The sequence below is a fragment of the Triticum aestivum genome, chromosome 6D (assembly GCF_018294505.1).
Source record: "Triticum aestivum cultivar Chinese Spring chromosome 6D, IWGSC CS RefSeq v2.1, whole genome shotgun sequence".
NCBI lineage: Eukaryota > Viridiplantae > Streptophyta > Magnoliopsida > Poales > Poaceae > Triticum > Triticum aestivum.
The window spans coordinates 349,122,355-349,133,918 of record NC_057811.1 but is presented as its reverse complement, the minus strand read 5'-3'; the positions used below and the strand labels follow the sequence as shown (position 1 = coordinate 349,133,918).

General features: G+C 46.9%; 1 protein-coding gene across 1 annotated transcript; it reads left to right on the top strand.

Annotated features, from left to right (window-relative positions):
* The first annotated feature begins 326 nt into the window (after positions 1-326).
* On the top strand, positions 327-1,031 carry LOC123141628 (uncharacterized). Its single transcript, XM_044560721.1, has one exon. It carries the CDS (start codon positions 456-458, stop codon positions 840-842), a length of 387 nt encoding a protein of 128 aa, XP_044416656.1. The 5' UTR covers positions 327-455; the 3' UTR covers positions 843-1,031.
* Positions 1,032-11,564: the final 10,533 nt, after the last annotated feature.

Below are 11,564 nucleotides of genomic sequence, written 5' to 3'. Positions count from 1 at the left end.
TATGCATTGTGGGCGAAATATTTTCTCTCTCTCTCTCTCCCGATGAAATCCAGATCAAACCTGCATGGCATGGCAGGGAACGGCACTGGTGTGGTGCCAGTCATGAGAAATTTCTCCGGTAGCATGTGATGCATGGGCCCTACTACGTGCTGTAACGAAAATATTAAATCACCCGCAACTAACTAATCTCTTTTTTGAAGAAAAAGATTCCACCTAAGCCGTCCCTTTCCGATCTTTACGCGGACAGTTGCCTATGAGCTGTCTCGCTCGTAAGCCTCTGCATATGATATAAAACCCTAGCCTCAGACACGCAGAAATGCGTTATATATCCATTCTCCAGCCACTGCCCATCGGAGCAGCGACTACTCCTACCCTACCATAAGTCCATAACACGAGAAAAAACGAGAGCAAGTGAGCAAGAAGCGACTGCGGAGGAGCAAGCCAGCATCAGATCCATGGAGCTGGAGGCCGCCCCGCAGCTCCCGAGGAGGGACGCCAGGAAGCTGGTGAGGTGCCCGCGGCTGCAGCTGGACGCCAAGACGGTCACGGCCGTCGAGCAGTCCACGGGCACGCCCGTCGCCGACGCAGCGGCCACCAGCCCTGGCGGCGCGATGCGCGTCAAGATCCTGCTGAGCAAGCAGCAGCTCAAGCAGGTGGCCGCGGCCGTCGCCGGCGGCGGCGCCTTCGTCCTGCCGCCCGCGCTGGAGCAGCTGGTGAGCGCCATCAAGAGGCAGCACGCGAAGAAGCAGACGGCGGCGGCGGCGACCAACGAGGCTGCCGCGAGGCGCCCGGGACGGTGGTCGCCGGCGTTGCACAGCATCCCGGAGGATATCTACAGCTAGATAACCCACCTAGCTTCGTGGTGTAGTCGGTTTGCATGTATAGCTTCGTTGGTCTCTCTCTGTTTTTGTTGCCTCTTCGTCCTCAATTCCTGGGTCGCAGCGTTGGGCCAAAGTGAAAGCGCGCCCAATGGCTCGCGTTGCGTTGCAACTTTGAAATGTCAGCAATTTTAGGCCCTGTTCGGCACTTCACCAGCTCCGCAGAATCTGCGGAATACCTGTTTGCCCACTCCATGATTTTTAACTACGGCTGCGGCCGTTTCAGGAGTTGAGTCGTGGAGTGGAGCGCCTCCGAACAGGGCTTTAGTCTGACATTTTGGATCCGTTGGACGAACCAATAAAGAGAATGAGCTGGGGGAAATAAACAACGGAGCGTGCGAACCTGCGTGTCTCTTTCTTGCCTTGAATCTTGTCCAGCGCCAGGTAGCCACTGGGGGGTGGGGGCAGCTGGAAATGCGATTAGGCGAAAAGAGTTTACAGTCATGGCACAATGGGCGCAACAGTGGCAGATGGTACTCGTCACATGCATGCCAGCGTCTTAATCGGATTCGCTTCAGTGTTGGTTAATAAGGATGAGATCGAGTGTGGTTAATGTACGCAGGGTCCAGTGGAACAACATCTTGACGCCGATAGTGGCTGCCGGATCAATGTCGTTCGCATAGGTGGTACTAGTACATAGTGGTGCCGTGGCGTTTGTTGTGGGCAATGACACCTTTGTTTGGTTTGTGGCCAGCCAGATCGATCCTCCGCCAAAGGGCAAGAAGTTAAAAGCAGACGGGCACACACAGCAAAAGCTGAACGTAAAGTGGTGGCTTACAGTGAAAAGTATATGCGCGATAATTTGGTTTCAAGTGTATAAGCGTTGTGTGTCTACGTTATTGACAGTTAACTCTGCTTTAAACACTGTTTGCTGTGCTGTTATGCGGAATACCAGAAAATTTAGAAAATCCAGTTTATTTTATTTAGAAAATCCATGGTATTCTTTTTTGCGGGGTAGAAAATCCATGGTATTTGACAGTGCACAATGGCTCTCTAGCAAAAAGGTTTGGTGGAATATACTGAGGACTACTCCATAATTCTTTGAGTGAATTCCACTTTTTACCCCATAGTTGTGCATTTATGATACTTATTATCCCATTTAGTGAAATAAAATCAGAAATACACTATATATTAAATTTTAAACAACGTTTTACCCAATTTTGGCATTCCGCATGTTCCATTAGAATACCCAGGCGTGTTAGGTCTATGTGGTGCGTCAAAATATGCAAATAGCAGAGGGCATCATCGATGATAATGCCCATCCTTCTCTTCACCATCTGGTCGATTGCTCGTCGTTTTCCTGATATTTTTGAGTCTCAATCATCACCTCACACCTTTCCAAATGACATGCATCGGAAAAAGAGGGTCGAGACTTTTTTAAATGGGTAATCTAGACAATTTTTCATTTGATGGGTAATTAGTGTCACAAATGCATAATTAGAGAGTAAAAAGTGGAATTCACTCTAATTCTGTCAATGGATCAATGCAGGTAGAAATTGGATCACTTTTCCAATTCTCATTCAAATTTTCTGAGGAAACTCCTGTTGATTTGTCCATGCTAAACATTTTCTCTCTTGCTTTGGGTTCCTCTCCTCATGTAGCCTGTGCTTGGGACAAAATTAGGATCCCCGGGGGTGATGTGTTGGAAATATGCCCTAGAGGCAATAATAAATAGGTTATTATTATATTTCCTTGTTCATGATAATCGTTTATTATCCATGCTAGAATTGTATTGATAGGAAACTCAGATACATGTGTGGATACATAGACAACACCATGTCCCTAGTAAGCCTCTAGTTGACTGGCTCGTTGATCAATAGATGGTTACGGTTTCCTGACCATGGACATTGAATGTCGTTGATAACGGGATCACATCATTAGGAGAATGATGTGATGGATAAGACCCAATCCTAAGCCTAGCACAAGATCGTGTAGTTCGTTTGCTCAGAGCTTTTCTAATGTCAAGTATCATTTCCTTAGACCATGAGATTGTGCAACTCCCGGATACCGTAGGAATGCTTTGGGTGTACCAAACGTCACAACGTAACTGGGTGGCTATAAAGGTGCACTACAGGTATCTCCGAAAGTGTCTGTTGGGTTGGCACGAATCGAGACTGGGATTTGTCACTCCGTGTAAACGGAGAGGTATCTCTGGGCCCACTCGGTAGGACATCATCATAATGTGCACAATGTGACCAAGGAGTTGATCACGGGATGATGTGAGTTACGGAACGAGTAAAGAGACTTGCCGGTAACGAGATTGAACAAGGTATAGGGATACCGACGATCGAATCTCGGGCAAGTAACATACCGATGGACAAAGGGAATTGCATACGGGATTGATTGAATCCCCGACATCGTGGTTCATCCGATGAGATCATCGTGGAACATGTGGGAGCCAACATGGGTATCCAGATCCCGCTGTTGGTTATTGACCGGAGAACGTCTCGGTCATGTCTGCATGGTTCCCGAACCCGTAGGGTCTACACGCTTAAGGTTCGATGACGCTAGGGTTATAGGGAAAGTATGTACGTGGTTACCGAATGTTGTTCGGAGTCCCGGATGAGATCCCGGACGTCACGAGGAGTTCCGGAATGGTCCGGAGGTAAAGATTTATATATGGAAAGTCCTGTTTTGGTCACCGGAAAAGTTTCAGGTGAAATCGGTAATGTACCGGGACCACCGGGAGGGTCCCGGGGGTCCACCAAGTGGGGCCACCAGCCCCAGAAGGCTGCGTGGGCCAAGTGTGGGAGGGGACCAGCCCCAGGTGGGCTGGTGTGCCCCCCCCACCAAGGCCCAAGACGCATGGGAGAGTGGGAGGGGGCAAACCCTAGGTCCAGATGGGCCTTAGGGCCCATCTAGTGGGGCGCCCCCCCCCCTCTCCTCCTCTTGGCCGCCCCCCTTGATGGGATCTAGGGCTGGCCGCCTCCTCTTGGGGGTGGAAACCCTAAGGGGGGCGCAGCCCCCTCCCCCCTATATATAGTTGAGGTTTGGGCTGCCCAAGACACAGGAGAACGTCTCTCTTTCGGTGCAGCCCTACCCCTCTTCTTCCTCCTCCTCTCCCGCGGTGCTTGGCGAAGCCCTGCGGGATTGCCACGCTCCTCCATCACCACCACGCCGTCGTGCTGCTGCTGGATGGAGTCTTCCCCAACCTCTCCCTCTCTCCTTGCTGGATCAAGGCGTGGGAGACGTCACCGGGCTGCACGTGTGTTGAACGCGGAGGCACCGTTCTTCGGTGCTCAGATCGGAATCAACCGCGATCTGAATCGCGACGAGTACGACTCCCTCATCCGCGTTCTTGCAACGCTTCCGCATCGCGATCTACAAGGGTATGTAGATGCACTCCCCTTCCCCTCTTTGCTAGATTACTCCATAGATTGATCTTGGTGATGCGTAGAAAATTTTGAATTTCTGCTACGTTCTCCAACAGTGGCATCATGAGCTAGGTCTATGCGTAGTTTCTATGCACGAGTAGAACACAAAGTAGTTGTGGGCGTCGATGTTGTCAATTCTTCTTGCCGCTACTAGTCTTATCTTGTTTCGGCGGCATAGTGGGATGAAGCGGCCCGGACCGACCTTACACGTACGCTTACGTGAGACAGGTTCCACCGACTGACATGCACTAGATGCATAAGGTGGCTAGCGGGTGTCTGTCTCTCCCACTTTAGTCGGAACGGATTCGATGAAAAGGGTCCTTATGAAGGGTAAATAGAAATTGGCATATCACGTTGTGGTCTTACGTAGGTAAGAAACGTTCTTGCTAGAAACCTATACAAGCCACGTAAAAACTTGCAACAACAATTAGAGGACGTCTAACTTGTTTTTGCAGCATGTGCCTTGTGATGTGATATGGCCAGAAGATGTGATGAATGATATATGTGATGTATGAGATTGATCATATTCTTGTAATAGGAATCACGACTTGCATGTCGATGAGTATGACAACTGGCAGGAGCCATAGGAGTTGTCTTTATTTTTTTATGACCTGCGTGTCATTGAATAACGCCATGTAAATTACTTTACTTTATTGCTAAGCGCGTTAGCCATAGAAGTAGAAGTAATCGTTGGCGTGACAACTTCATGAAGACACAATGATGGAGATCATGGTGTCATGCCGGTGACAAAGATGATCATGGTGCCCCGAAGATGGAGATCAAAGGAGCAAAATGATATTGGCCATATCATGTCACTATTTGATTGCATGTGATGTTTATCATGTTATGCATCTTATTTGCTTAGAACGACGGTAGCATAAATAAGATGATCCCTCACTAAAATTTCAAGAGACGTGTTCCCCCTAACTGTGCACCGTTGCGAAGGTTCGTTGTTTCGAAGCACCACGTGATGATCGGGTGTGATAGATTCTAACGTTCGAATACAATGGGTGTTGACGAGCCTAGCATGTACAGACATGGCCTCGGAACACATGCAAAACACTTAGGTTGACTTGACGAGCCTAGCATGTACAGACATGGCCTCGGAACACAAGAGACCGAAAGGTCGAACATGAGTCGTATAGTAGATACGATCAACATGGAGATGTTCACCAATGATGACTAGTCCGTCTCACGTGATGATCGGACACGGCCTAGTTTGACTCGGATCATGTATCACTTAGATGACTAGAGGGATGTCTATCTGAGTGGGAGTTCAATAATCAGATGAACTTCATTATCATGAACATAGTCAAAAGGTCTTTGCAAATTATGTCATACGCTTTAGTTCTACTGTTTAAGATATGTTCCTAGAGAAAATTTAGTTGAAAGTTGGTAGTAGCAATTATGCGGACTGGGTCCGTAAACTGAGGATTGTCCTCATTGCTGCACAGAAGGCTTATGTCCTTAATGCACCGCTCAGTGTGCTGAACCTCAGCGTCGTCTGTAGATGTTGCGAAACATCTGACATACACATTTTGATGACTACGTAATAGTTCAGTGCGTAATGCTAACGGTTTAGAATTGTGGCACCAAAGACGGTTTTTGAAACGTCGCAGAACATATGAGATGTTCCGAAGACTGAAATTGGGATTTTAGACTAGAGCCCACGTCAAGAGGTATGAGACCTCTGACAAGTTTCTTAAGCCTGCAAACTAAGGGAGAAAAGCTCAATCGTTGAGCATGTGCTCAGATTGTCTGAGTATCACAATCGCTTGAATCGAGTGGGAGTTAATCTCCCAGATGAGATAGTGATAGTTCTCTATAGTCACTGCCACCAAGCTAGTAGAGCTTCGTGATGAACTATAACATATCAGGGATAGTTATGATGATCCTTGAGCTATTCGCGATGTTTGACACCGCGAGAGTAGAAATCAAGAAGGAGCATCAATTGTTGATGGTTAGTAAAACCACTAGTTTAAGAAGGGCAAGGGCAAAAGGGATACTTCATGAAACAGCAAGTCATTTGCTGCTCTAGTGAAGAATCCCAAGGTTAAACCCAAACCCGAGACTGAGTGCTTCTGTAATGAGGGGAACGGTCACTGAAGCAGTACTACCCTAGATACTTGGTAGATGAGAAGGCAGGCAAGGTCGACAGAAGTATATTGGATATACGTTATATGAATGTGTACTTTACTAGTACTCCTAGCAGCACCAGGGTATTAGATACCGGTTCGGTTGCTAAGTGTTAGTAACTCGAAATAAAAGCTGCGGAATAAACGGAGACTAGCTAAAGGTGAGATGACGATATGTGTTGGAAATGTTTCCAAGGTTGATGTGATCAAGCATCGCATGCTCCCTCTACCATCGAGATTTGGTGTTTGCGTTGAGCATGATTGGATTATGTTTATCGCAATACGGTTATTCATTTAAGGAGAATAATGGTTACTCTGTTTATTTGAATAATACCTTCAATGGTCTTGCACCTAAAATGAATCTCGATCGTAGTGATACACATGTTCATGCCAAAAGATATAAGATAGTAATGATAGTACCACATACTTGTGGCACTGCCACTTGAGTCATATTGGTATAAAACGCATGAAGAAGCTCCATGTAGATGGATCTTTGGACTCGCTCGTTTTTGAAAAGATTGAGACATGCGAACCATGTCTATTGGTATATATGCATGAAGAAACTCCATGCAGATGGATCGTTTGGACTCACTTGATTTTGAATCACTTGAGACATGCAAATCATACCACATGGGCAAGATGACTGAAAAGCCTCGTTTTCAGTAAGATGGAACAAGAGAGCAACTTGTTGGATGTAATACATTTTGATGTGTGCAGTCCAATGAGTGCTGAGGCATGCAGTGGATATTGTTAAGTTCTAACTTCACAGATGATTTGAGTAGATGCTGAGTGTATTTACTTGATGGAACACAAGTCTGAATTATTGAAAGGTTCAAGTAATTTCAGAGTGAAGTTGAAGATCGTCGTGACAAGAGGATAAAATGTCTGTGATATGATCATAGAGATGAGTATCTGAGTTACGAGTTTGGCACACAATTAAGACATTGTGGAAAGTGTTTCACAATTAATACCGCCTGGAACACCATAGTGTGATAGTGTGTCCGAACATCATAACTGCACCCTATTGGATATGGTGCATAACATGATGTCTCTTATCGAATTACCACTATCGTTTATGGGTTAGGCATTAGAGACAACCGCATTCACTTTAAAAGGGGCACCACGCAATTCCGTTGAGACGACACCGTTTAGAGAAACCTAAGTTGTCGTTTCTTGAAAGTTTGGGGCTGCGACGCTTATGTGAAAAATGTTTCAGGCTGATAAGCTCGAACCCAAAGCGGATAAATGCATCTTCATAGAAAACCCAAAACAGTTGGGTATACCTCCTATTTCAGATCTGTAAGCAAAAGTAATTGCTTCTAGAAACGAGTCCTTTCTTGAGGAAAAGTTTCTCTCGAAAGAATTGAGTGGGAGGATGGTGGAGACTTGATAAGGTTATTGAACCGTCGCTTCAACTAGTGTGTAACAGGGCACAGGAAGTTGTTCCTGTGGCACCTACACCAATTGAAGTGGAATCTTATGATAGTGATCATGAAACTTCGGATCAAGTCACTACCAAACCTCGTAGGACGACGAGGATGCGTGCTACTTCAGAGTGGTACGTGATCCTGTCTTGAAAGTCATGTTGTTAGACAACAATGAACCTACGAGCTATGGTGAAGCGATGGTGGGCCCATATTCCGACAAATGGTTAGAAGCCATGAAATCCGAGATAAATGGATCTTTGAGAAGAAGACGGACGTGGACGGTAATGTTACCGTCTATGAAGCTCGACTTGTGGCAAAGAGTATTTCCACAAGTTCAAGGAGTTGACTATGATGAGTTTTTCTCATCCGTAGCGATGCTTAAGTCCGTCGGAATCATGTTAGCATTAGCTGCATTTATGAAATCTGGCAGATGGATGTCAAAACAAGTTTCCTTACCAGTTTTCGTAAGGAAAGGTTGTATGTGATACAATCAGAAATGTTTTGTCCATCCTAAGGATGCTAAAAGGTATGCTAGCTCCAGCGATCCTTCTAAGGACCGGAGCAAGCATCTCGGAGTTGGAATGTACGCTTTGATGAGATGATCAAAGATTTTGGGTTTATACAAAGTTTATGAGAAACTTGTATTTCCAATAAAGTGAGTGGGAGCGCTACAACATTTCTGATAAGTATATGTGAATGACATATTGTTGATCCGAAATGATCTAAAATTTCTGGAAAGCATAAAGGGTTGTTTGAAAGGAGTTTTTCAAAGGAAGACCTGGATAAAAGCTGCTTACATATTGGGCATCAAGATCTATAGAGATAGATCAAGACGCCCGATGATACTTTCAAAGAACGCACACCTTGACATGATTTTGAAAGAGTTCAAAATAGATCAGCAAAGAAGGAGTTCTTGGCTGTGTTACAAGGTGTGAGTATTGAGTAAGACTCAAGACCTGACCACAGCAGAAGAAAGAGAAAGGACGAAGGTCGTCCCCTATGCTTCAGACGTAGGCTCTACAGTATGCTATGCTGTGTACCGCACATGAAGTGTGCCTTGCCATGAGTTGGTCAAGGGGTACAATAGTGATCCGGGAATGGATCACATGACAGCGGTCGAACTTATCCTTAGTATCTAGTAGACTAAGGAATTTTCTCGATTATGGAGGTGAAAAGGAGTTCGTCGTAAAGGGTTACGTCGATGCGAACTTTGACACTAATCCGGATGACTCTGAGTAGTAAACCGGATTCGTATAGTAGAGCAATTATTTGAAATGGCTCCACATAGCGCGTGGTAGCATCCACAAGATGACATAGATATTCGTAAAGCACACACGGATCTGAAAGGTTTAGACCCGTGACTAAATAACCTCTCTCACAAGCATAACATGGTCAAACCAGAACTCATTGAGTGTTAATCACATAGAGATGTGAACTAGATTGTTGACTCTAGTAAACTCTTTGGATGTTGGTCACATGGTGATGTGACCTGTCAGTGTTAATCACATGGTGATGTGAACTAGATTATTGACTCTTGTGCAAGTGGGAGACTGTTGGAAATATGCCCTAGAGGCAATAATAAATAGGTTATTATTATATTTCCTTGTTCATGATAATCGTTTCTTATCCATGCTAGAATTGTATTGATAGGAAACTCAGATACATGTGTGGATACATAGACAACACCATGTCCCTAGTAAGCCTCTAGTTGACTGGCTCGTTGATCAATAGATGGTTACGGTTTCCTGACCATGGACATTGGATGTCGTTGATAACGGGATCACATCATTAGGAGAATGATGTGATGGACAAGACCCAATCCTAAGCCTCGCACAAGATCGTGTAGTTCGTTTGCTCAGAGCTTTTCTAATGTCAAGTATCATTTCCTTAGACCATGAGATTGTGCAACTCCCGGATACCGTAGGAATGCTTTGGGTGTACCAAACGTCACAACGTAACTGGGTGACTATAAAGGTGCACTACAGGTATCTCCGAAAGTGTCTGTTGGGTTGGCACGAATCGAGACTGGGATTTGTCACTCCGTGTAAACGGAGAGGTATCTCTGGGCCCACTCGGTAGGACATCATCATAATGTGCACAATGTGACCAAGGAGTTGATCACGGGATGATGTGAGTTACAGAACGAGTAAAGAGACTTGCCGGTAACGAGATTGAACAAGGTATAGGGATACCGACGATCGAATCTCGGGCAAGTAACATACCGATGGACAAAGGGAATTGCATACGGGATTGATTGAATCCCCGACATCGTGGTTCATCCGATGAGATCATCGTGGAACATGTGGGAGCCAACATGGGTATCCAGATCCCGCTGTTGGTTATTGACCGGAGAACGTCTCGGTCATGTCTGCATGGTTCCCGAACCCGTAGGGTCTACACGCTTAAGGTTCGATGACGCTAGGGTTATAGGGAAAGTATGTACGTGGTTACCGAATGTTGTTCGGAGTCCCGGATGAGATCCCGGACGTCACGAGGAGTTCCGGAATGGTCCGGAGGTAAAGATTTATATATGGGAAGTCCTGTTTTGGTCACCGGAAAAGTTTCGGGTGAAATCGGTAATGTACCGGGACCACCGGGAGGGTCCCGGGGGTCCACCAAGTGGGGCCACCAGCCCCAGAAGGCTGCGTGGGCCAAGTGTGGGAGGGGAACAGCCCCAGGTGGGCTGGTGCGCCCCCCCACCAAGGCCCAAGACGCATGGGAGAGTGGGAGGGGGCAAACCCTAGGTCCAGATGGGCCTTAGGGCCCATCTAGTGGGGCGCCCCCCCTCTCCTCCTCTTGGCCGCCCCATGGGATCTAGGGCTGGCCGCCTCCTCTTGGGGGTGGAAACCCTAAGGGGGGCGCAGACCCTCCCCCCCTATATATAGTTGAGGTTTGGGCTGCCCAAGACACAGGAGAACGTCTCTCTTTCGGTGCAGCCCTACCCCTCTTCTTCCTCCTCCTCTCCCGCGGTGCTTGGCGAAGCCCTGTGGGATTGCCACGCTCCTCCATCACCACCACGCCGTCGTGCTACTGCTGGATGGAGTCTTCCCCAACCTCTCCCTCTCTCCTTGCTAGATCAAGGCGTGGGAGACGTCACCGGGCTGCACGTGTGTTGAACGCGGAGGCACCGTTCTTCGGTGCTCAGATCGGAATCAACCGCGATCTGAATCGCTACGAGTACGACTCCCTCATCCACATTCTTGCAACGCTTCCGCATTGCGATCTACAAGGGTATGTAGATGCACTCCCCTTCCCCTCGTTGCTAGATTACTCCATAGATTGATCTTGGTGATGCGTAGAAAATTTTGAATTTCTGCTACGTTCTCCAACATGATGCACATCAGTTTGGGTCGTCTGAGAAATCTTTCAAAGGTAAACGCGTGATCATGAGCCATGTGTCCCAGTTGGAGGCCTACTAGTTGCCACAACCAATTGCGGCACCCCCTCTAAAGGCAAGCATGAAGACACTGGCAACGAAGATGTGTTGGAAGCTCACATCCGCGTGTTTGCATTTGTTCATGACTTGACACTTGTTGATGTTCTTTTCTGTTTACTGTTGTCCCCCCAGTTGTTGAGTAGAGTCAATTTGGATTTTAACACCCTCAAGCCATTGAGATGCGCGAGGGGGTGCTTCACATACGAGGCATTCAAGGCCCTAAGAAGACCGAAAGCGAGAAGGCCAGGCTTGAAGTAGTGGAATAGGAGATCTCCAAGTGTCAGGGGATGGTGGAGCGCGGACTCAATGCTAAC

What these genes read in the sequence shown, in the direction of transcription:
- LOC123141628 (XM_044560721.1), top strand. Translation starts at nt 456, where the DNA reads ATGGAGCTGGAGGCCGCCCCGCAGCTCCCGAGGAGGGACGCCAGGAAG.